The sequence below is a fragment of the Pongo pygmaeus genome, chromosome 3, assembly GCF_028885625.2.
Source record: "Pongo pygmaeus isolate AG05252 chromosome 3, NHGRI_mPonPyg2-v2.0_pri, whole genome shotgun sequence".
NCBI lineage: Eukaryota > Metazoa > Chordata > Mammalia > Primates > Hominidae > Pongo > Pongo pygmaeus.
This window is the reverse complement of record NC_072376.2, coordinates 167,208,017-167,235,991: the sequence shown is the minus strand read 5'-3', so window position 1 is coordinate 167,235,991 and position 27,975 is coordinate 167,208,017. Positions and strand designations below refer to the sequence as shown.

Genomic DNA, 27,975 nt, shown 5'->3' with positions numbered 1-27,975 from the left:
TAGAATGGGCCTGTTCTAAATCTGATCAGTTTCATTTATTGTCTCTAGTGATAATAGTAATCAGGGCGACAGTTGTGGAACATGGAGTGAGTTGGACTGGCTACAACCAACAGTTTCACAACTGCGAAAGAGCCATCATAGATGGCTTGAAGTCTTACAGAGGTTGTGTACAGAATATCTGCACATCTACCTTCGTATTTTTTTATTTGTTCTTCAAGTCATTGAGAAATCTTTTCCTTTCCCATTTATTTTGATGCTAAACAACATATTTCTCTCCATATCAAAGAATCTCACTTCTTTTTAATCTGACAAGACATTATGTAGGATGCCTGAAGTTGTAACATTGTGAAAATAACAGTAATTATGGCTACAGTAGAAGAGTTGATAGAAACTTAACTTTGATGTCTTCGCTGAGACTTTAGATGACATTGGAAGGGGCAAGCAGCAGGGGAGAAAGCAGTATGAGTTGATTATTTTTGGTAAAATATTTCCATATGTATCTGACTGACATTCATACTAACAAAATAAACTTTCAGCATATAATTATTCCAGAAGTTAGGCTCCAGAAATGTGAGATTCAGGTGGTTGTTCTACTAATATTCCAACTCTGATAATGCAGAAGGCAGCCTGTGTTCTTCATGAATAGTAGATAAGCCCTGATGATTTAATATTAAGTGGAATTCGAACCAAGAAGGAGTTGATGTTTATTTCATGTCATTTTTAAATTTAGGATTGGAAAGAGAAAGAACATTCATCAAGTGAGCTAACAATGAAAACAAAGTGAAAGTGTATCAACTTTCAAGACATAGTTTCTTAAAAGGTGGTTCCCACAACTAGCTGAGACTAATTCCACTTCTGAAATAAAGAGCATCTTCTAATTAATAACTCATTTTATTACTCAGCCACCCTCCTAGCCTTCATCATGTTTAGAGGGGAGTGAAAAATAAGCCAATAATTATACATTAGAATGTGATATATACACAATAAGAGAAGCATGTTCAACAAGTATTATGAAGCACAGGTTTCCAGTTGACCAACACATGAGCCTGCATCCCAGCTCTGTTATATAATATATGTATAACCTGGGGGAAATCTTGAGAAACCAACATTCAATACTTACTAAAAAAAGCAAATAAGGCAGCTCCCTGCCCATAAGAAACTTACAGAAGAGGCAGACAAATATGTTATTAAGAAAAAAGAGTGATGATTGCTATGGCAGAAGAATGTACAGGGTGCTATGCGAATACATAAAAGTGCACTTAAATCAAATGAAAGGTCCATGACAACTTCGCAGAGATGTGAGCTTTGAAAACCCAAGAAGGTGTAAGGGCTGGGATTCCATGTAAAAGCAAGAACAAAAAAGTTTATGTGAACATGTTCAGGGGTTTGGATAACCTCTTACAGACATGGAGAGCTAAAGAAGGGTTTTAAATAGGGAGGTCAGGTTTTTAAATTAGGATCTTAGTTAGAGCAACTGAGCGCAATATAGAGGGTGGATGGAACAAGAGGAGACTCACAGTAGGGAGGTTGGTAATTTATCAGGTACTCCTGGTGAGAAAAGATACAATACATATAAAGCATTCCAGGTAAAAATGGTGAGGGGCTGAGGCTACACGGGACTGGCTTGTCCGGGTATGCCTGGGACTTTAGTGGATGTAGCACTGAAAGTCCTATGTCCAGTTTGCCTGGAGTATCTTGGTTTTAAAAACACTGCAAGTCTCATGTCCCAGGAAATTCTTCACTCCCAGACAAAGCAAAATGTGCTGATTACCATACACGAGGGCTCTGAAGGTAGGAGTGAAATGGCTGGGGACACTAATCCAAGTGACATCCAGGAGGTAATACTGATAAGACACATAATTAGTTGAACATTGGAAGGGTAGTGAGAGAAAGGGAGAAGTTGAAGACAGTAACAAGGTTTGTAGTTTGTTTGATGGAGAAGCTCATTGTAGCATCACCCAAGAGAGATTAAATTACTCTATGTAAATTCTTTCAGATCATGGACTTTTACCTCTATTTCACAATCCTAGCCAATCATGCATCTTCTGTAAGTGCGTTCATCATAGCGGTGTCCTGTCTTAATTCTAGCATTTCGATTGATTTGCTATTTGGATCCAAAAATATCAGTACAAAGCAATCTTTTAGTGGCTACATCTTTTGTTGGTTCAGTAAGATGGAAATATGTAGCAATATCCAGACCATGGCATGGCAAGGTGGAGACATCTACATATCCAAAGTACAGGTATTGGTGTTTCTATTTTTTAAGATTATTCTTCACAGGACAGGATTGAATTTTACAGTCTGGCTCTCTGAAATGGTCCATTTTGACATTAATGCCTCATGATCCCTGGCAGCTTGCTGGATTTGGTTCTCTGAACATGCCAAAAATAAATAAATTTCAGAGTACCATTCTTATGAAACACATTTTAAATGATGCCATTTAGAAAATCCAAGAGAGAAATAAAAGTAGCTAGTCAGCTCATTTTAAAATTTTCAACTAGATATTTGATATTTATGTTGTTTTTCTAATTCCTGGATGATGAATCACATTCTTTGATTCTTTTTCTAAACCAGCTTGATTGTCCAAGCCACAGATAAAGGGATGCCCAGGCTTTCTAATACGACTATAATCAAGGTACAGGTGACTGATATAAATGACAATGCCCCAGCTTTTCTCCCCTCTGAAGCAGTGGAAATTACAGAAGGTAAGTGTGACAATTTGGCATAGTGGTTTTGATTAACTTGTATAATCTCATTTACTATTTTCTTTAGCCAGACACTGTATTAACATGAGTGCTAATCCTCAACAACCATGCAAACTAGATCATTTTTGTCTTCATTTTGCAGAATAAAAAATGGATGATCATAAGTTAAATATTAAATGTCAAAGGAGTAAAATGTCAAAGCTGAGATTTGCACTCAGATCAGCTGAAGGCCAAGTCCCCATGCTCCAACCATCATCCCTTATAGTATCTGTTTATAATGCAGACATTTCTTACAAATTATATCTACTCTATGAAGAAGCATATTTTGTTGACTGTGATAACCATCGTGAACCTCGTCTAAGAAGAATCAACATTCATAACTGTCAGTCTTTTCAGGATACGAATAACAACTAATTAGTGAAGTGAATTAGATGTTTATTGCACAAAGCCATCATTTTTCCCAGAATAACCTTATCTTCAATGTTTGTACCACACTAATGGTAGAGGTTGAAACTAGAAATTTTTAAGTGAGATGCTGGTTAATCTTCATTATTTGGGTCTGTGGGTTACACAGTGGTCCCATAGTCTGTGGACCCAAAGTTGTCCATGGTCAACGGCTACGCTGGTGAAACATAACCTAAGTCTTTATAGTTGAAGATGAAAATAATGGTGATCCCTCATTTGCCTCTCTACTTCACTTGTGATACTACATTAATTCCTAAAATGTCTCTAACATTTTATCATGTTCACTTTCTAAACAAAGTACAACCATAACCTTTCACAGAGGGAAATATTCCAGACATGTCTATGCATAGAGATATCTACAAATATTACAGCCTACAAATAAAATAAATTCTCTAGTTTTGCCTTTTGCATATTTGATATATTTTCATTTGATTTTATTGAAGGTTCTATTTTTCAGCACATGCAATTAATGTTAAAATATAGCAATGGGCGTAGGGTAATTATTTTTTACATAATCCAGGATTGGTGAAGTCCTTTAATAGCATACTGGGTTGCTGGATTTTAGGACATAAAAATAAAATTCTGTATAGGGGGAAAAATCAAACAAAGTTAAAAGAGAAACAGACTAGTAAAACTTATTTGTATACTTCACAAAGGGCTAAGTTCCTCTTAATACAAAGAACTAGAAAATAATCCAGTAGAAAAATTAGCAAAGAGAATTCATATGAAAAAATGTACAACTTTATTTATAATATAATAAAGATGTAAATTAAAGCTAAAAAAATAAAATAAATAAAATTATATTTCTGGGGAAGCAAAAAAAAAATATATAGCAATGGGCCTAATATAAATATATCACAAGAAGAAACTACATAAATCAAAACATACTGAATAGGGTACGGTGTGGTTGGTGCACATCGAGAGTGTTCAAGCTTGAAAATGGAAAATTATGGGTTTCATATACAATGGAACTATTCTGAGCATCTTGGCATATTCTTTCTAGCTGTACCATATCTGTGAGCTTAAAAACAAAGTCCCTTTCATGGGCTGTTTAGGCTAGAGAACATATGTGGTGAGTGAGGCACTGAACATTTCATCTATTTTGTAATTTTTTGGTGAATAATATTTGAGATTTGCTTTCCTCACTAGTACTATGTAGACTTTGTTTTTCTATAGTCTTAATAATTTTGAGAGTCAGATTTAAGAAAAGGAAGCAGTGTGTGCACCACTCCAAAATAAATAATTGTACAAAAATAAATATAAGGAAATAAGTATCTAATTCGAACATTAGTGGCCAAATATTTAAACCTGGCCTATTTTTGAAAATGCCATGTTTTGTATTAATGTCCCTGAGTAATACCCTTCATCCCATTCATATCCCCCATGAAGATATGATTTTGATATAGAAACTGTATATTATAAATAAGTGGCTTAGAATGTTTCTTGGTACTGGAATTGTGTTGTAAGCATATAATGAAAATAATGTAATATAAAAATTGAATATACCCTACCTCCTCAATTCCCTACTCAGTGGTAAATGTTCACTTTTATTGGTCTCATAAATTCTTCAGAGTTTTTGTTCAGTGCATAATGAACTTTGTATGAGAAATCAAGCCAAGAAAGAGCAAATCATATTGGACTTAGAATAAAAATACTTGGATGGAACTACTAAAGAAATGTATTTCAAAGGATGAATTTTAATGGAGACTGACACTGGTCATGACTATTTCAGATTCTTTGCCTGGTGTAATTGTGACTCATGTGTCAGTTCATGATGTGGATTTGAATTCAGCTTTCATATTCAGTTTTGCCAAAGAGAGTAATCCTGGAACCAAGTTTGCTATTGATCAGAACACTGGAGTGGTGGTGTTGGTGAAAACATTGGATTTTGAAGAAATGTCTGAATACAAGCTGCTCATCCAAATCTCTGATTCGGTGCACCACACAGAGGGAGCACTCGTAGTTCGTGTGCTGGATGTCAATGATAATCCACCAGTGTTTTCTCAAGATTTCTATCAGGTAAAGGGCTTAAAGTGATGCTGAAACCAAAGCCAAAACTAGAAAGAATAGAGAATAATGTAAGTCTTCCATTTCCGATAGACTAATTCAGATAGACAGCATTCACTGTTTTTAGTGCCTAAGTTAACGCTGAGAGTTTTACACTTAATATCACGGAGTCTATAAGTACATATGGAAATGAATGTCTCATTCGGTTTAGTTTACTACATATGTTTTGTTTGTTTTTTTTTTTAGTTTTTAGAGGTTGTAGTCCAGTTTGTCATGACAATTGGAACCTGCCTAATATTTGCAAAACCACTGATAAGATTGTTTGCATTATCTGCAGTTAATTTGGGAAAATTCTTTCTTTCATAGGCATATTTTTGGAATGCATTGATTAAAATTTTACAGAAAAAAAATCACGAACAAAACTATAAAGTGGAAATTTTAGCTTTTAGAGCATAGTATATGTTTATAGAAGTAAGGTCCAGGATAGCATTCAACTCAATACTTGCAAATGGACTCCAGAACTTTTGAATGTAGCAAATGCAAGATTTAAGTGTAAACACAAGGGGAGGGTAACCTAAGTAATGATCCCCTGTGAAGGCTTGCTTGAATTACGCCATGCATGTAATGGAATAATATATTAGCGAATGTATTAACTATTCTCTGCCACATAGAAATAGTTTAGAAGAACTTTTTTTCATAGTAAAAAAAAACTGAATAAAATTATTTTTAAAACATATTTTTCTGGCCAGGCGTGGTGGCTCATGCCTGTAATCCCAGCGCTTTGGGAGGCTGAGGTGGGCAGATCACCTGAGATCAGGAGTTCAAGACCAGCCTGGCCAACATGGTGAAACCCCATCTCTACTAAAATTACAAAAATTAGCCTGGTGTGGTGACAGGCACCTGTAGTCCCAGCTACATGGGAAGCTGAGGCAGGAGAATTGCTTGAACCTGGGAGGCAGAGGATGCAGTGAGCTAAGACCAAGCCACTGCACTCCAGCCTGGGCAACAGAGCAAGATTGCATCTCAAACAAAACAAAACAAAACAACACCTTTTTTTCTGAATCCAGGGACTATTCACACAATCTTTTTAATATGTCAATTCCATAAATTAGTATGTCTAACAAAGTCAGGTTGTATTGTATGGTTTCCATAATCAAAATGAATCAAATGACCTCATGTTCTGTCCCTGTTTGTGAAAATACCTTCAGCCTTTAAGCGTGATGTCCCTATTTTTCTCTTTTTCCCTCAGGTCACAGTTCCTGAATCAATACCTGTGGGGTATTCAGTGCTGACTCTGTCAGCCACAGACTTAGAAAGCAATGAGAACATTTCTTACAGAATTCTATCCTCTTCTAAGGAATTCTCCATTGATCCTAAGAATGGTGAGTTATTTATAGTTGCATTAGTGCTCATAGGTTTGGTTTTCAAAGTAGAAACCTGAAATAACCCTTTCTAAATGCCTCTATAAAAGTTCCCCACCTCCCCACCCCCCACGGAATTATAAGCACGACTGTTTCATTACTCTTCACATCAAGTGCTGCAGTAGCAAATGCCAGTGTTATTTCTCTTCTCCAACATCTCAGTGGCTGGAAAGCAAATGTCACTGTTTAAATGCTGGTAAATGCTCACAAATTCAGAGACCCCAGTATAATAAACACCCAGTTACATCCGTCCAACCAAGCCCAGTTCAGGCAATTATCCCAGGATTCAGCAAGAATCAAAATGATGTTGAAGGGATTAAGATAGTGCTGATGATTTCATATGACTAGAGTTTGGATGCTTTTTTCCCAAGCCAAGTTAAAAAAATCAGTAATAGCATTATATGTTCAATAAGCACAAGAATAATTTTAAAAAGAAAATTATTTAAGCATCTCTACCAACTAGAAACCACTGTGGTGTTTTGGTTTATTTGATGCTTCCCAAGGCTTTTGTCTTTTTATCAGAGACCAAGACATTCGTGGTTGTGAAATGCCTTCAGGCAAGTGATTCTACATTCAATTAAACAGTATATAGAGAAAGTTGAACAGTGAGTGGACATTTAATTTAATTTAAAAGCTAAATTTTATGAAGATGAATAATTAGCAAAACAATGTCCCTAGCAGAGCATACTAGAAAATAACAGGGCCTGGGAGACATCACACTCTGTGTTCCCCATCTCTATCCACCATTGTATCATTTCACAAGTGAGAATTCATTGAAAAATTAACCTTGGGATTACCTGAAAGGGGAATTTAGTCCCAAAATACCAGCATGAAGCCCACCGGGTGTTGTAAATGGAGAATTACGTCCTGTATCATGCTGCCTGTGGATGAACGATTACTGCATGATTACAAACATATCACGAATTTGGCTTTTCTATTCTTCTCTCTGTATCCCCACCTCACCACCCCACCGTCTTTTCTCTCTCTCTCTCTCTCTCTCTCTCTGTCTCTCTTTCTCTAGTCTCAGATGATGGCAACTGCCACCCTGGCCACAGCAAATCACAGTGTGCAAGGCAGTTCTTCTGAGCACTCAATCCTTAGCAACACTTTTACTTGACATGTGCTATTGACAAATTTTGCACTGAGCTATTAATTCAAATATTTTTAAAACATTAAATGTTTAATTTAAAACATTAAATGCAATGTTTAAAACATTAAAGGCAATGTTGAAAATATTAAATGCAATGTTTAAAACATTAAACGCACTAAGCTATTGATTCAAATATTTTTAAAACATTAAATGATGGCTGATTTAGTTCATGGTGAGACTCTAACTGAAACATGGCATTTAAATGTCAGCATTCTGTATTCTTTCTTAGTGACCATCCTTAAGACATATTTATCTTAAAAATGTTTTAACACACATATTTATAAAAATTAAATATTTCTATATTTAGTACAATAAACTTTATTAACTACATTTCAGCAATAAGGGAAATATCGACTTGCATGATCTGTAGGAAAGCCCATCTCTCTAATTAAGCAATAGTATAATAGTAACTCAGCATTATCATTTTTACTGCTTTCATTTGGCTTGAATATCAACAAGTATTTCCAGAATAAGTATCTTTATGCCAGAATATCTTTATACATGTGTTTGTGGGTAGTAGAATGGGGTATAAATTTTACAAACAAAAATATTTTTTAAGAATAGTGGAACCACTTACTATACAAAAATAAAATTCAGAGGAATTTGTGGCAAAAGCAACCTCAAGCGGCACACATATTTCACAGAGTGAATGTCATGAATATTATTTCTGTATCTTACATGTTATAAACATATAAATACAATAATTTGTATTTCTATTTGGAGTCATTGTTCATTGTGACTTAACAAATCTAACAAAGAATTAAACACATATTAGTAGACATTGGATAATCAACTGCCGATTAAATGGATCATCAAAACTGCACCTCACAGTGTTGAAATACTATGTCTTATTTTTCAGGCACAATATTTACTATCAGTCCCGTATTACTTCTGGATACAATATCAACAACTCAATTTCTTGTTGAAGCCAGTGATGGTGGAAATCCTGACCTGAGAGCTCTTACTTTAGTGGAGATAGGAATACAAGATATGAACAATTATGCCCCTGAATTCACAGTCAAATCCTATAATCTTAGCCTAAGTGAGGATGCTCTGGTTGGAAGCACGCTTGTTACGTTTTCAAACATCGACCATGACTGGACCCGTGAAAACACATATGTTGAATATTCCATCATCAGTGGTAATTCACAGAACGATTTTCATGTGGAAACTAATTTCTTTCATTCAGAATATCCTCATAAGCAAGTCGGTTATCTTGTGTTGCTTCACAGTCTGGACAGAGAAGCAAGTGCTAGCCATGAGCTTGTCATTCTGGCATCTGACAGTGGCCGCCCTCCATTGAGTTCCACAGCTGTCATATCAATACAAGTAGTTGATGTCAATGACAATCCTCCAAACTTCAGCAGCCTGAGCTATCACACCCATGTCAAGGAAAGCACCCCTCTAGGGAGTCACATCACTGTGGTCTCAGCAAATGACTGTGACACAGGGTCACATGCAGAAATCATCTACAACATCATCTCTGGAAATGAGAAGGGACATTTTTACTTAGAAGAAAACACTGGAGTTCTTTATTTGATTAAACCTCTGGATTATGAAGAAATGACAAAATTCACCTTAACTGTCCAAGCTTCAGATGCAGAAAAGAAACACTTTTCTTTTGCAGTTGTGTTTGTCAGTGTCCTGGACGATAACGACCATGCACCTCAGTTTATGTTCTCAAGCTTCAGCTGTATTGTTCCAGAAAATCTGCCTATTTCCTCTACCATATGCTCTATAAATGCTCTGGATTTTGACGCAGGTCCGTATGGAGAATTGACCTATTCTATTGTATCACCCTGTTTTCTCACTCATGGAATGTCTTACGATCACAATCTCTTCCTCATTGACCCTTTGACAGGGGATATTCATGCTAAGCAAATCCTTGACTATGAAAATGGCAATAAATACTGCCTCACAGTCCAAGCCAAAGACAAAGGTGATGCAACAGCCTCCTTAGTGGTCTGGGTGGATATTGAAGGGATAGATGAATTTGAGCCGATTTTCACTCAAGATCAGTATTTTTTCACCCTCCCAGAAAAGAATAAAGACAGACAGTTGATCGGCAGAGTGGAAGCCTCAGATGCAGATGCTGGTATTGATGGAGTCATTCTTTACTCCCTTGGAACCTCATCTCCTTTCTTTTCAGTAAATAAAACCAATGGAAATATTTATTTGATTAGAGCCCTTCCCCTAATAAAAAGTCAACTCAACAAAGAAGACACCATGGAAATGAAAATAATCGCTCATAGTCCCAAATCAGACTCCAAGTTTTCATCTTGCACTGTTTTTGTGAATGTGTCTTTCTCCTATGAAGGCACACCCTTGGCAGTGTTCGCCAGCAGCTTTTCGATCAGCCTGGTGGTCTCCTTTTTAGTGTTTCTGATACTCATCTGCATTCTAATTGTAATGATTTTAAGACATAAACAAAAAGACACAATAAACAATTATGAGGAGAAGAAAACCTCATCTTTAGATATGGACTTGAGAGTGACCCGGGATGCCAGTGTGCTCAAAGCCTTCCAGAAAACTGACGACTGCAGTAACGAGGTGGTCCCTGTGGATGCCACGCCGGAATGGTTGAGTTTAATAAGTATCATGGAGAAGGACATTGTCAATCTGTACAGACACTCAAACTCCAGTGGCCACTGTTCTGTGGAAGGAGAAACTGCAGAAGATAAGGAAATCCAGAGGATAAATGAGCATCCCTACAGAAAGGGCTCAGACTCAGCTCTGAGTGACCGCGAGTCCAGGGTGCCAGACTCGGGTATCCCGAGGGACTCAGACCAGCTCTCCTGCCTATCTGGGGAAACCGATGTGATGGTGACTGCCGAAACAGCAGAAGCCAGCCAAACATTTGGGGAAGGAGATCAAGGGGAAGGCTGCAGCACCACCTGTGCTCAAAATAATGTGTTACCCCAGACAGTTCAGAAGAGAGAGGCAAAAGAGAGCATCCTGGCTGATGTTAGAAAAGAGTCTGTCTTTATTTCAGGTGATCAGGAAGTAAGGTGTGCAGCTCTTTCAACTCAGACAACCTCTGATCATGATGGAAAAGGCAACTATCACTGGAATTATCTTCTCAGTTGGGAGCCCAAATTCCAACCTCTTGCCTCAGTATTTAATGATATTGCAAAACTAAAGGATGAACATTTGCATATGCCTGGCATTCCAAGAGAGAAGAAATCTTTTGTTTTTCCACCCCCTTTGATAACAGCAGTAGCCCAGCCTGGGATTAAAGCAGTCCCACCAAGAATGCCAGCAGTAACCCTGGGGCGGGTGCCTCCAAAACACCCACGCTCTCCCATCCCCTACCATCTTGGTTCTCTGCCAGAAGCCATGACTCCCAGTTTTTCTCCATCTCTTTCCCTATTGACAATGCAGCCTCCTGCCTTGTCTCCACTGTTGTCAGAAGGAGAATTATTAGGAACACACGTCAGTGGTACATGCCATGAACTTAAAGCAGAAGATGAAGTTCAAATATGAAACCACTGGGATGGCAAGTACCTGCTCACCATCGGTCATGAATGAATGAACAAAATGTTTTCAAACCAGCAACTCGAGATTGGGCTCATTTTTATCTAAAAGCAAGTGATGTAATTTAGTTAGAGTTTTTAAAACTTCCCCATTAAAGTTTCTCAAATTTCTTCCAGCCTTAATGAAAAGTTATTTCCTCTTTTAATCCTTATGTGTTGCTCTCAGGACTCACATTTGTATATATTAAGTAGTGTATATTCTGTCAGACCTGTTGTCTGTATGATTAGACTTCCAAAGAACACAGTGAACTTAACTGACTGCCAGAATGTTTATATGGAAACAAAATACAGTGTACTCTGGTCACGTTGCTGCTGATCACACTGCTATATCAAAAACAAATTAGTAAAGGCTAAATGGAGAATGAGTTTAGGTCAGAACATATTATAACAGAGAGGGGAAGTCTAGAGGAATAAACTTTCACTTTAAGATAGAGCAACAGTCGGTGGATCTGATATATTTAGAGGAGTATTTCTCCATCTTTCCCCATATACCATACCTGTAGAGTTTAGCCGTAATTGAATTTCAATGTGGAGTTTTTTGGAAAACTAATAAAAAATTCAGAAGGAAATTTGTCATAACTCTGTGCCAATAGGGAGAAACAAATAGGATTTATAATGATAGGTAATATAAATAATTACTCTTGGTTAAATAAACCAGAAATGCACGTTCCTGATAGAGGGCCAGGATTGATACAATATTTATGTGGTTTGCTACCACCTGAGACGTATTATCTTGGCCTTCTTTGCAAACAGAATGGATTTTTTTTTCAGGTCTTGTCTTATAAGTCGGTGTGGGTAAAGACATTAAACTTCAAAGGTTAATTTATAGCAATTTCTTCATTGTATTTTCTTCTAGATACAGTAACTTTTGTGTGAAATAATGTATCCACTCAGTGTTAGTTTTTAAAGTTTCTGTAGATAAAAATCATGTTATTAGCTAATGAAAAATCTCATAGAGTAATTTAGCAATATATTTTTAAATGAAGTTTTTTTATGGAAATGTTTCTACTATAAAAGTTACGAATAGAAGTCACAAGTCTTTTTACCATTTGCTCACACACATGTGCAGCTTTAACTGTCATTAGATGGAGCAGTTTGGCACATGGTTAAAATGACTCTGTACAATTACTATTTTAGAAATATAGCAGTGCTAGATGGTGCTCATATACAATGCTCTAGCCTTCTTTCTGATGAGCCTGGGAATCCTTCGCAGATTCTCATGCCTGTCAGGAAGATGGAGGGCATCCTGACAATGGTGGTTCAGAAGTCCTCTTCCCGTGGTCAGCACCAGGGCCAGGTGTTAGGCTAACAGTTTAGGAATTCTAATGTGAAATCTAAAGGGTATCGTGTGGCTTTCTTAGTAGTTAGGATGGGCTTCTACTACAGAAATAATTCCTTTGTGTTCTTCTTCCATAGGCCTCATCTGTGAAATTTTTTGACATAATTTCTCTTTACTAAAAAATATTGCAGGGTGCAGTGTTTGATATCTGGTTTTGTAGATAAATAATTCTACAGCTTCCTATGCTGATATTTTCTATTATCTATCTATGCTGACTCAGATTGAGAACAAATGTATAAAGCTATATTACAAATTGTACGAAACATGAAGGTTTTTGAATAAGCCTGAAATCCTAGGAAAAATCCTTTAGGAGTAGAAAATTTAAATATTATGGGACTGATATATGTTTCTCCTTTTCTTCCTGGCATCTGGGGAAGAAGATTTCATGACTTATGTTAAAAAAAAAAACAAACCCACACATATTTAATCATTTATGTGTTCCAGTATTTATTATCTCTGACTCTTTTGAAAACATTGCTTTGAGCATAGAAAGAAACCCTATACTATTTTTTCCTAATTATATATAGAAGTTTTTTTCACAATAGAATTATTTCTGGAAACCAAGAACATTTTGTTGTTTTTAATTAAACAGGTTCTTCATTTACTTATGCTTAAAAAGAGTTATTCGTGTACCTATTCCCTAAGTTATTTATTACTGTGATTTATTTACTCATTATGGATGTGATTCTGTATGTTTTCTAGCCATTGCATAACAACAGAAGACATGTAATAGAGCTTTTTTACCAATATTTAATGGATTTTTAATTGATGGGTTTATTAGTCTGCATCCAGTGCCACGATGCCACCAAACAAGTACTACAAGTGGGATTGGGGGTAAAAATGTGAACACGCTGGTTAAGTGTTTGCAATAAATCGTATGTCAGCTCTTTCAACTACAGTGCTTTTTTTTCCTAAGTAAACAATATAATTTGTACATTTTTCCTTCAAGTTTAATATTAACTTGCCTCATATGTTCTGGGTTACTTTGCTGATCTATGCACTGGCTTTAGCACTCTGGAAGGGGTACAGAACTTGTTAGTGGAAAATCATATTAAGCCCCAAATTCATAAGCTATAAAATAAAAGACAGTTGTCTCTTGTGGAATTTTGGCTGCCTGAAATTCTGGACTTTCTTGTTGGCAGCCTTAAAAATACTGGTATAAATCAGTACCAAATGGATATCAAAATTCCATGTCCTAGTAGTAATCATTGAATTGGCGTCCAAAACAGATTCCTGGGCAAAGAGAAAGAAAAATTCTGTATCTTTAGGGATTTGATCATTTAACTCTTTTAAAAATTATTAAAATGCACTCTACATTACTGGCTGCCTCCATGTATTCATATTCAATCTATAATAGACATCCAGTTGAGACAGGATTTGTGTTTCTCAGCACCTTCACCTTTAGCCCTCCTTGCTGTGTTTTCTAGAAGTTATAGCAATGAGAATTAATTGTAAATTTTAAAATTATTTTCATCCAAACAGACGCTTTGTTACTTTTGTTCTGCCATTCTATACATACCTTAACTTTAAAAAGCAAGACATAACTAAGGATCTAAGATAATCCACTTCAAAGCAATAAAATATATGGTGTTAATATGGTCAGTGTATTCTCACGTGATATTCCAGATAAGCAAATTGAGTTTATTTTCACAGCATGTTTTACTTGAGCTCAAAGGTATAGAGCCATCTATTTGGCCATAACTGAAGGAAATTAGAATGGAAGATGGTCCTGTACAGGAGGGATACTGGGATCCAGCGGAGTTGCAGAAGATTTGCTTAGGACCCAAACGAAGCATTTCAGTAGGAGTTTTTACCCACCACAAAGATGGAAGTAGAAAAGTGAAAGAGGAAGGGAGGGGCAGAGGCAGGGAGGGACAGAAGAGAAATAGACAATTAAATCTTAAAATGAATAATTAGGACACAAGTAAAGAAATACAAGAAAGTAGATGGGTAAGGACTTTTAAAAAGTAAGTAATTTTTAGTGTATGAAGATTTTTCTGAGTCATTTGCCCTTCACAGATTCATCCTTTTGAAGAATCTCTTTTCCTCCTTCCTTTGTGTTCCTCTCAAATCTCTCTCTCCATTGTCTGACAATTTAGATGTATCAAGCTGTGAATTGAAAGCTAGATGATAATGAATGAGAATACATTTGACCATGAAAACTTGCATTTATTGTGTTTTTTTGGGTGAATTTCAGAACAAAAAGGTAGGAATGATTACCTTATTTCCCACTCTACACTGGCATTGAGAATGACACAGTTTTAAGTAGTTGCTTTCAGTCACACAAACAAGTAAATTGACATTCAGAAGACAGTGGGTCAGAATGTGGAATTTCATTACCTAATCTTTTTTCCTGATGGCTGGTCCGTTTTTAAAATGAGTGCATGCTTGACAGTTGTGAGTTTATGTTAAAATATTACATTTTATATCACTTTTAAACCACAGTATAAAATAACACAAGGGCATGGTCAATAGTTTGTTCTCAAACATTGTCAATTTTATTTGAATTCTGGTGCATAAATTATTCATAAATTAAATTATTCCATATAGATCAAATAAATTTGTCTATTAGAAACAGAATGTGGCCATCTTAGAAAGATCCAGCCTAAAGTGGCTGGAGTATCAAACTATACCTTTCTCTTATAAACTCAGAACTTGGCTATTTGATGACAATTAACACTTCCTACTGTTTTGGTCTACATATCTTTATTCATTTCACCCAATGCATTTGCTAAACCAAAACTGTGAAGTGAGTAATAGAGAGGGGAAAGGCATGCCAAATAAATAGCAGATGCACAAGTACATCTCTTGAATGAGAAAGCATTATTTTGGTTAGAAAACTAAATAAATGTATTTCATTGTTAGATAGTAAACCCTCAGGGCCTGTCTCCACTTGCATTATGAGGTACAGATGGTTTTTAGAATGAATGAGTACATATGTGAACGGGCACAGAGGATGCTGTAATGCAAGGATGTGATACATAGCCTTGAACCCATGAGGTGAGAATGCTACAATAGTTCTGTGATTTTAGCCAGTCACAAAGCAGAGAGAAAGTAAGTTTAAACATTATATCAAAATATTATAGAATATCTTATAAAATGCCAAAGGAATAGTAATTTCTTCTGTAATCTGGTTTGGTTTTTTTCCTTCTCTTTGCCTTCCCCACAATATACATGTATATCTTGTGAAGTTTAGACATAAGAGAAACAAGCTATATATGACATTCAAAAGCATATTGTCTGAGACAGCAACATGACATGACCAAGCACATTGGTTTAATTTAATTTCTGATCTCATAATAAACTGTAACTGCCCTATAGCAGCATGGCAGAATGAAGTTCTATCAGTATGATAACAAAATGCAGTTCAGTAGATATGCCTAGAATGTTTACATTGAAATGTATCAATATTTAAAGTACAAACAACATAAGGAATTTATGAGGGATATTCTATATGTGCATATACTTAGTGTGCGTCAAGGGTAACATTTTAAACAAATACAGATTATCTCATAAGTGTGTGCCAGGGTATTAGGGAAGGGAGTAAACATGAAATTTCTCCTCACACCACAAACAAGTAATTCTCAGAAAAACCAGCCTAGTGAGATAGGATAGAAAGACAGTGTAGTATGATGTCTCTCCAAAACTAAATAAAGAAAGTGATTTAGGTTTTAGTCAGGGCAACATGGCAGCATCAGTGCAGACTTTTAAACCATCCCAATTCCCCTTACAAAATGGTTAGAGCATCTAGAATAGTAAAAGTAAAACCTCATGGTCATCTTCAACAAAAACAAGGGTCATTCTTACAAATTCTAGAGCATGGGTAGGTAAGAAAAATTACCAACTATTGGCAGTAGCAGAGAGGAGAAAGGGGGAACTTCCAACTTTCTGTGAGCTGGAGTACCAAGAATCCACAAGTACTCACCTACTAAAGCAGAAGTCTGCTCTTGGATGGAAACCTAGCAGGCAGGTCTGAGAATAATTGCCAAAACTAGAGAGAGGTTACAGAGCAGCAACTCTATAGATGGGTGTAGAAAAACTAAAGTGAAATCAGATTATGCAGGGGCACTCAAGTCCCAGAGCCTCTGGAAATAGTCAACCAAAATTTCCTTCTGTAAGAAGAGAACCCCACACTAAGTAAAGTCTACTGAAAATAGAATTCAAATCCACATAAATAGAAAATGGAGAGAAGTCCTAGATATAAAGGAGAAAAGGGACCAGAGAAAGCAGAAGGTACAAAGAGGCCTTATTTGTAAATATTTTGCAGAAACAAAAGAAGAAGAAGTCTTAAAGCCATGCATGAATCTAGGAAGGCTATTCTGGTCTGCTACCGCCCTTACATTATAACCCCTAAAATATAATATAATCCATCTCAATAAAACATGAGCAACAGGAAATAATTCCAGAATAAAATGTCTTGCAAGCAAAGACATTTTATTTCGTACATGTGCTGACTGACACAATAATGAACAGTGAAGATACACTAGAAAAATATAGCAAAAAGGCCAATAAAAGTATTTTTTACTTAATATTTCAAAACCAGCTAAAGAACATTAGGAAAATAATAAAAACTGTAAAGGTTGCATAATCAATCAGACAAGGTGAAAATTAAAAGGCTAACCAAGAGGAGGATACTAAAAAAATTATTCCTCAAGAAATAATTGAGGAACCTCCATACTGTTCTCCTAGTGGAGGTACCAATTTACATTCTCACCAACATTGTAGAGGGTTCCTCTTCCTCTGTTCCTCAAAAAACAAAAACATAGAACTACCATGTGATCCAGCAATCCTATTGCTAGGTATATATTCAAAACAAAGGAAATCAGTACATCAAAGAGATATCTTCACTCCCATGTTTATTGCAGCACTACTCACAATAGCCAAGATATGGAATCAACCCAAGTGTCTATCAGTGGATGAATGGATAAAGAAAATGTAGTACAGGTAGATGCACAATAGAATATTACTCAGCCATAAAATCAGAATGAAATTCTGTCATTTGCAGCAACATGGGTGGAACTGGAGGACATTATGCTAAGTGAAATAAGCCTGACACAGAAAGACAAATATTGAGGTTCTCACTAATATGTGGGAGCTAAAAATTACTAAACTCATGGAGATACAGAGTAGAATGATGGTTACCAGAGGGCAGGAAGGGTAGTGGGGAGGGGGGATAAAGAGGGTATGGCGAATAGATACAAAAATACAGTTAGATAGAAGGAATAAGATTATTTCAAAATAACGGAAAGCATAAAATTGGAATGTTCCTAATACGAAGAAATGATAAATGCTTGAGGTGATGAATATCCCAGTTTCCCTGATTTGATCATTATGCATTATATGCTTTTATCAAAATATCACATGTACCACATAAATATATATAACTGTACAACTAGTATCTGTAATAATTAAAAATAAAAAAGTGTAAACAAAAAAATTGAAAATGAGAGAAAAATTCAGAAGACTAAACTGGAAAGAACAAAAGTAAATAAACCCCAATGAAAATACAGTAAGAGAAATAGAAAATGGAAAGGAAAAAATATTAAAAATCAAATGGAATTGAAAATATAGTAAATTCATGCCATATGATAAATATGATAAATTATACCATATGTCATAGACATATGTGTATACACATATATACACACACACGACATTATATATATACATATATCATAGAGAAGGCTATGAGTATGTAAGACCTCAAGGAACATTTTTCAAGAATCAAGTAGAAAATGAGTTTCAGACAACTGGGAAATACTGGGGCAGGTCCACCATAAGGCCACTAAAGATATTTAACTGTAGAGGTGATGGTGGACATAAAGGTGATAGAATAGTATATGCTTAATATATGCCCTGATAATCTGAATAAATTTTAACTACAAAAATGAGAGAAGAAAGGTAGAGTATATGGAAATAGAATGCTTTCTTATTGCCTGATAGGTATTAACTGGGAGTAACAGCTATTGCCATAAATTAGAAAAATGAAGAAATTAGAAGAAAAGAAATATTAAAGGTTAAAAAATTAACAAAAAACTCACAGAATTTATGAATAAATAAATCTTGTTCCCTAAAAATCAATAAAATTAAATAAATTAAATGTGAGAAAGTAAAAAATAATAGCATACAAAATAAGAAAGAGCAAACAGGGGATAATGAGAGCCACCAAAGAGAGGAGTTAACATCAAAAGAGACTTTTCTTCACAACTATATAGAAATTTATTGAAATATTTAAAAATGCATTTTATAGGAAAATTTAATTTACTAAAATTGATCTCAGTAAACACAGAATCTAAATAGACCAAACTTAAAAGAAAAAAATAAAGATATAAAGAAGCACCCTCACGAAGTTTCAGCGTGACATCTTAAAAATCCTTTAAATCCTAGATCATCCAAATGCTATATAAACTATTCCAAAGCAAGAAAAAATAAGGAAAATATTTAAAATATTTTAATGAATTGAATGTAGAATTCATACCAAAATCTTAAAAACTGTACAAAATAGAAGACTATAACTATTCCCACTTATAAATAGGTAAGCAAAATTCTAAAATAAAATATTAGCAAAAAGAATTAATAGCATATTTTAAAATAATACCTCAAAACATGTAGGATTTATTTCATAAACACAAAATGATTCAATATTAAGAAAACAATCAATGTAATTCACATTAATAGAGCTGTGGGAAAAAAAAATAAGAACATTTTCTTAAGTGGCAAATAGGCACTTAACAAAACCCAATACCCAGTGATGTAAAAAGCACTCAATAATCATCAATGATTAATCCTTAAAATCGTTATTTTAAATATCATTTAAATTTTAAAATCATTATCATCCTTAAAATGATATTTAATCCAAAAGCCAGATCTTCCCCAATGGAGACACTCTAGATTCTTTCTGGTGAAAGGAAGAACAAGAAAACATGCCTAGTCTCTCTGCTAAAATTTAATGTTGTATTGTAGAAATTAGTCCATACAAGTAGACAAGACAGCAATTAGAAACATCAGAGTTTGAAAGAATAAGGTGAAACTATCTCGATTGGTACACTGTGTTATTTTTCTGGAAAGCTCAAAATAATTGATGGAAAACTACCATAAACAAAAAAAATTAGTAAAGTTGCAAGATATAAAATAAATATGCAAGAAATTACATCACTACTCTTTACATATATGAATAACAATCAGAGGATGAATGAAAGAGAAGATTCCATTTACAATTAAAGAAATCTAAGCAAAAACTTAGCCCCAAAAATGTCTAACTTCTATGTGAGGAAAATTATATCTCCAGAAGTGCATAGAGTAAACTCGAGTAGATGTTTTTGAATAGAAATAGTAAATGTTAGAAAAATGCCAGTTGTTCCTAAGTAAATTTACAAATTTAACCTTATCTTAATATACTTATTATATTTTTTTCTGGAGTTCAAGAACTTGATTATACTGTTTATTTGGAAGTATAAACAGACAAGATAACTGGGAAACACTAAAAAAAGCTGTGTGTGTGCGTACGCATGTGTAACAAACATGCACTCATGCACTAACCTTATCAGATAACAAATGTATTATTAAAGCCTCAATAATTAAAATAGGATGGCACTGGGGCATGACTAGATAGACTAATGGAACAGAATAGAAAATACAAAAATGGATCCAAGTGCATGGAAGGCTTCCTGTAATGATGAATTAGGTTGTTGTATACCAACCCCACCACTGAGAATAAGTACAAAAAGCTGGATTAAAAAAAGGAGGAAGGACAGAGGAGGAGTGGAAGCTAGAGGCATAAGAGTAGAAGGAAAAGGAGAAGAAGAAAAAGAAACAGTTTTGTGTATGTGTGTTTGTATGTGAAGCATCAGAGAACCACCAAGGCAGTTAAGACTTGAGATGCCATGCTCCTGGAAAGATGAGAAACACAGAGAGGTAAACCTAATAGTACACTGTGCCTCTAATCCCCTTGAGGCTCAGCAGCAATGTCAACTGCAAGGTGAAGTAGCTAAACAGAACTTGTGGCAATTTCATGGGGACAAAAATTAGAGTTAAGGGTTGTAAACCCAAACGTATCTGAGACAGGTATCAATCAATTTAGAAAATTTATTTTACCAAGGTTAAGGACATGCTCATGACATAGCCTTGAAAGATCCTGATGACATGTTCCCAAGGTGCTTGTGGTACAGCTTGCGTTTTTATACGTTTTAGGGAGACATAATACATCAATCAATGCATGTAAGATGTACGTTGATTCAATGTGCAAAGCAAGACAACTCAAAGTGGGGGTTCCCAGGTCATAGGAACAGTTAAAGATTTTGTGATTGGCAATTGCTTGAAAGAGTGAAATTATCTAAACACCTGGCATCAGTAGAAAGGAATGTCTGTGTTACAATAAGGGGTCATGGAGACCAAAGTTTTATCATGTAGATGAAGACTCAAGGTAGCTGATTTCAGAGAGAATAAACTGTAAATATTTCTTACCAGACTTAAAGTCTGTGTTGAGGTGAATGTTGGTTGGCTTTTCCTGAATTCCAAAAGACAGGAGGTAAAATTAGGCATCTCCAACTCCCACTTCCTATCATGGCCTGAACTAGTTATTCAGGTTAACTTTGGAATGCTGTTGATTGAGAGGAGGAATTCATTCAGATAATTGGGGTCTTAGAATTTTATTTTTGATTTGCTTACCAAGGAGGCAGGCCTTTGATAAATATGCCAGCCTGTAAGTTGGAAATCTTAGAAAGCTACACCTCAGGAGCAGAGGTAAACCAGAAAAGACAAGCTCTCACAAAGTATATTGCCAAGTTTCAAATAAAATCAATCACGTATTTGAGTCTGGTAATCTGTCACTACTCTAACTGCCTGCCAAAAATAATATTTAGACCTCTATAGAAGATAAAATCATTCAGAGCATTTGTGATTATTCACAACAATGTCCAGCATTCAATCCAAAATTGCTAGAGATACTGAGGAAAAGGCCACATGACCACAGCTTATATATAATATATATATTGTATATTATATAAAATTATATTATAATATAATTATATGTATCATATAATTATATATTGTAATTATATATATAATTACAATATATAATTATATATCATATATTATAATAATAATAATATGTTATTATATATTATAATATATATTATATATTATAATTATTATGACATATAATATATATTATAATTATATATATATTTATATATAATAATATATATTATAATAATTATAATAATATATATTACAATAATTATAATAATATATAATATATTATTATAATTATAATAATATACAATATCTTATAATAATTATAATAATATACAATATATTATAATAATTATAACAATTATAATATATTATAATAATTATAATATATAATATATTATTATAATTGTAATTATATATCATTATATATAATATATAATATAATATATCAGATATATATTATATAATATATAATATATTACATAATAATATAATATATAAAATATATTATATATTATTATAATTATATATAATATATAATATATATAATTATAATCATATATAAAATATATTATATATGATTATAATTATATATAATATATAAAATATATTACATATGATTATAATTATATATAATATATAAAATATATTATATATGATTATAATTATATATAATATATAAAATATATTATATATTATTATAATTATAATAATTATAATGATATATATTATATATCATTATAATTATTATAATTATAATAATTATATTATATATCATTATAATTATTGTAATATTATAATAATTATTATAATATTATAATATTAATTATAATGATATATAATATATATTATATATCATTATAATTACAATAATTATAATGATATATAATATATATTATAATTATAATAATTATAATGATATATAATATATATTATAATTATAATAATTATAATGATATATAATATATTATTATAATTATAATTACAATAATATATATTATTATATATTATACCATATAATATATTATATAATATAATTATATTATAATATATATTATACATTATATAATTATATTATAATATTATTATATATTATATAATAATATTATAATATATATTATATATTATACTATATATAATATAGTATAATATATTATATATTATACTATATATAATATATAATATGTACTATATTATATACTATATATACTATACTATATATAGTATATATAGTATATATATACTATATACTATATACTATACTATATACTATATACTATACTGTATACTATATACTATACTATATACTATACTATATACTATATATACTATATACTATATATAATATATATACTATATATACTATATATATACTGTATATATACTATATATAATACTATATATAATATAGTATAATATATTATATATTATATTATATATTATATATCATAATATTATATAATATATTATATATAATATTATAAAATGCATATTCTATTATAAATACATAATAGAAACAGGCAACAGGAAATTCATGTATTGCATTATCCCATGTGGACTTTCAAATAGCTGTTCAAGAAATTAGATGCCATAAAAGAGAATATCAGGAGAGAACTGAAAACTATTTTTTTAATGAAAAAGAAATTCCAAATTATAAAATACAACTGCCACTTCACACCTACTAAGATAGCTATAATAAAAAGAAAGATAATAACAGGTGAGAGTTAGTGATGATACGGAGAAATCGGAACTCTCATATACTGCTGATGGGAATGTAAAATGGTACAGTCTGTATGGAAACTGTCCAGGAAGTTCTCAAAAAGTCAAATCATAATACTCTGTAATTCCATTCCTAGGTATATATCCAATAGAAATAAAAGTTATGTTCATATGAACATTTGTCCAGGAATGTTTATAGCAATATTATTTATAAAAGCCAAAAAGTGCAAACAACCCAAATGTCAATTAACTGATTAATATATAAACCAAATTTGGTATAGCGATAAAATTGAATATTATTCAGCAAAAATAAATGAAGTACTGACACATGCTGTAAGACAGATGAACTTGAGAAAAATTATGCAAAGTGAAAAAATCCAGTCACAAAAGATCACATATTTTATGATTGTTTATGTGTAATTTCCAGAAAAAGCAAATATATAGAGAAACAGAAAGCAGATTAGTGGGGCTTAGAGGTTGGAGAGTTGGGAGAAGATGGTGAATGACTGCTAATGGGTATGGGGTTTCTTTTTTGATAATAAAAATGTTATAAAATTAATTGTAGTGGTGGTTATATGACTGTGAATATACTAAAATCTATTGATTGTACAGTTTAAATAGGTGAAATATTACATGATGTGTGAATTATATTATATATGAATTATATATTAATAAATGAGTTAAGATACAGTGAAAATTAAGAACTCGATGTTTGCATTAGATTAGACACAAATAAAGAGAGGATTAGTAAATTAGAAGATATAGCTAATGAAAATATACAGACTGAAACACGGAGAGATGTTTGGAAAATACTGTAAAGAAAATAAGGGATGAGTGGAACAAAATAAAAAGATCTAACATAAACCTTAATTTATTACACACAGATTCTATGTGTAATTGGAATCTCAAAAAGAGGATGGAGATAATGGGCCAGCAGAAATATTTGATAAGACAGCAGCTGAGAATCTTTCAAAACTGACATTTAATCACAATTTTGTATGTGCTACACACCACAGACATGATAAACAAAAAGAAAACCATGATGAAGCACATCACAGCAAAACTGCTATAAAACAAAATAAAAATATCTTAAAATCATTCAGAGAGAAATGACACATTATCTTCAAAGAACTGAGTGCATATGGAAATATAACACATGATAAAGGCCATACATTTAAGAAAAGAGGAATTTTTAAATCAGTGTGGTTGATGTAACTGGAGAGTTTTATGAAAAAAGATCAAGCTGAATTCATACCACACACCAGGATAAACTATACAAATAAATATAAGTAAATACTAGAAGAAAACCCAAGTGCATAAACTGGGAATAGGAAAATATTTTCTTTTTTTTTTTTTTTTTTGAGACAGAGTTTCACCCTTGTTGCCCAGGCTGGAGTGCAATGGCTTGGATTACAGGCATGTGCCACCACGCCTGGCTAATTTTGTATTTTTAGTAGATATGGGGTTTCTCCATATTGGTCAGGCTGGTCTCGAACTCCCAACCTCAGGTGCTCCAACTGCCTCGGCTTCCAAAGTGCTGGGATTACAGGCGTGAGCCATCACGCCCAGCCAATATTTTCTGATAAACTCAAAATCCAGAAGCAATAACAGAAATTGGTGACAAATTTGACTAAAAAATATTTTGCATGGCAAAAACAAACTCTAAATCAATTACAATATTCAGGAGGATGGGTTCTCTGGCCTCATGTCAATCTTGTGATGTGAAAGTTTGGGTCATGTGATTGACAAGCACTTGGTGGAGAAAGGCCAGTTCCTCAAAGGAACATACTTCTGTCACTATAACACCATCAATTCGATACTATTTTTATGTTGCATGTTCACTTATAACACAGATTTGTAAGTATACCTGGCTAAACCATGAATTCACCAGTTTTAAGTGCTATTGCACAGAGCAGAGCAGAAGAGTAAAGCCTCATAATGCTAGTAATTGAATCTGCAGGTAATCTCTAAACTTGGCTTTTAATTTTTATTTCTCATTTCCTTATCTATCATTTTTACTCTGTCATTCATTTTTCTCTTCAGCTAATATAATGGAAATAATTTGCCTATTATTAGAATATTAAAGTAATCTTCAGCAATGAGACACAAGCAAATAGACTTTGATTATGAAGTTCAACTTTTTCTGATTTAATTTATGTAAAAGTATAGCTTCTATTTTTATCTAAAAATTATGGAAAACCCCTATCCTAAATGTTAATTACAGGAAGCATATGTGGTTAATTTTATGAAATGGACAAATTGAAAGTAATGAAAATAAAGGTTTCAGATTATTGTCAGATTATGTGTCACATAAAAGATAATATATTAACCTTTGTGAACTTAAATAAATAATAGCTAAATTTTATTGAGTGTTTGTTATGTGCCAAATCCGGTGCTAAATGTTTTAAGTGTAGTATATTTTGTTTAATCTTCAAAATAACCCTTCAGGGTAGGTACTAATAGGGTCCCATTTTATTAATAAGGAAACCATGGCTAGTAATTGGTGGAACCCGGACTCCAACTCAGTGGTGTGACTGGAAGCGCTTCTCTTAACCCCTTCACTACATTGTCTTAAAGTGTGTCTTTTACACACTTGAAAGCACCTTAGGAAGGTCTAATTTTTAAAACAATAAACTTATAGTGGCCCTAAGTTATTCCATTTTGTGCTGGTATAAAGAACACTTGAGAAGGGGCAATTTATAAAGAAAATAGATTTATTTGGCTCATGGTTCTGCAGGCTGTACAAAAAGTGTAGTGCCAGCATCTGCTTCTGGTGAGGGCTTCAAGAAGTATCTAACCATGGTGGAAGGGGAAGGGAAGTGGCACGTCACGTGGTGAAAGAAGGATCAAGAGAGACGGGGAGGAGGAGCCATGCTTTTTTAAAAAACCAGCTCTGTGTGTACTAACAGAGCAAGAACTCACAGGGAGGGCACCAACCTATTCATGAGGGATCCACCCCCATGACCAAAGAGCACCGACTGGGCCCTGCCTCCAACATTAGGGATCACCTTTCAACATGAGCTTTGGACAAATATCCACTGTATGTCAGATCCTGTTTTAAAAATTCTTTAATATGCACAGATCATGTTCAACAAATGATAAATAAGCCATATGGCCATTGGGCAGATATTTTCCTTGTGTTGGAATCTATAGTCATAGTGAATTCATAATTGAAGGATTATTCTGCAGACACATAAATATAATTGTTCTGATTCCCACCTTTTCTTACATACAAAGAAAGTCATGTTTAAAATAGAACTGATGACTTTTCTGGCCAAAATGGCTCCAAAAGTTCATATATTGCTTCAGTTTTCACTGCAGAAAAATAGCAACAAGAGATAAAATGCTTAAAGCACAAATAAAAGTAAAAATGGCATAGGCAAATTAAAACACAAGAAAATCATCTCCATGGCAATATCCAGTAAAGTTGAAGATATCTTAGAAAGTGGGATAATTTCATTTCTTGGTATGTACTCTAGAGAAAAATCTCCCAAGATATTGAACAAGAAATGAGCAGTGTGCAAGGCTGAAGTTTGGGCCTGGTCTACTCCAGGAAGTAGGCATTGCTAGACATGGACATTTTACATTTATGAAGGAAAGTGCTTAAAATGTTCTTTGCAAGATGGGGAACATAGCTAAGCTAAGTGCTTAAAACCAGAAGCAGGTTAGGGCTGCTGAGCTCCCTCCTCCAAAAAAGGATAGAACAAGATAAGTTGCTGACCACCTGAGAACTTGAGAACCTGGATAGACACTCGATCTCATGAATAAGAACTAAGTCAATCTGCCCATGACTTAAGGATCACTTCTATTACTATTTAAAAGTGTACCAATAGCTGTATATAATAGTAGGGAAAAAAGAAAGGAAGGTAGGCAGGCAGTCAGGAAGGATGGAAGGAAGGAAGGAAGGAAAGAAGGAAGGAAGGAAGGAAAGAAGGGTGGGAGGGAGGGAGGGAAGGAGGGAAATTTGGGAAAAAAAACTGTCAACAGTCCATATTTATAGCCAATAGCACTATCTAGACATCTATTCTTTATGTAAACTATTAGAACAGAGAACTCATAACATTTGTGAATACAAGATCAATATCAAATATCTTTAACACCTTTATATACAATCAAATGGAAAATGTAATAGAAGAAAAGCTCATAATCTCATTCACAATAACAAGGACTATAAGGTGTTTAAGAATAAATATAACAACATTTTGAAGATCTTTTGGAAAAAAATTTTAAATTATTATTTTAGGAAATAAAATACCTTATTAAATGATGATATATAGTGGAAAATAATAATAATTTAACTGTGATAATTCTCTATGAATTCATTTATAAACTCAATGCAATTTAATCAAAGGGCCAGTCTGGATTTTTGTGGAATTTGACAATACTATTTAAAAGTTAATACAGAAGAATAAAGATACAAGAACAATGAAGACAACTTTGAAGAAAAAAGATAGGATAGGAGGATCCTATGAGATAGAAAGATGTGAATAGATTAGAGTAGCCTAGAAATACACACCTGTGTGGAAATTTGATACGGAGATAGCTTAGTAAATAGAGAGTGTATAATTTAATAAATGGTGCTGAATTATTGTTATTTTTATAAAAAAGAAAATGAAATTGATCTCTTCATCACATATACGAAATTAAAATTAAATTTTAAACT

At 33.4% G+C, this 27,975-nt stretch overlaps 1 protein-coding gene and 1 long non-coding RNA gene across 3 annotated transcripts in view; one reads left to right on the top strand and one right to left on the bottom strand.

Annotated features, from left to right (window-relative positions):
* DCHS2 (dachsous cadherin-related 2) overlaps positions 1 to 11,392 on the top strand; it is a 259,479-nt gene extending 248,087 nt beyond the window's left edge. For both annotated transcript variants that reach the window (XM_063664223.1, XM_054485608.2), the window contains 4 exons: positions 2,575 to 2,705; positions 4,903 to 5,189; positions 6,427 to 6,559; positions 8,608 to 11,392. In XM_063664223.1, coding sequence (XP_063520293.1) covers positions 2,575 to 2,705; positions 4,903 to 5,189; positions 6,427 to 6,559; positions 8,608 to 11,231 — 3,175 coding nt within the window. In that variant the 3' untranslated portion in view covers positions 11,232 to 11,392. The remainder of the gene's footprint in view (positions 1 to 2,574; positions 2,706 to 4,902; positions 5,190 to 6,426; positions 6,560 to 8,607) is intronic.
* LOC129035329 (uncharacterized) overlaps positions 1 to 27,975 on the bottom strand; it is a 307,216-nt gene that overhangs the window by 47,129 nt on the left and 232,112 nt on the right. The window lies entirely within an intron of this gene.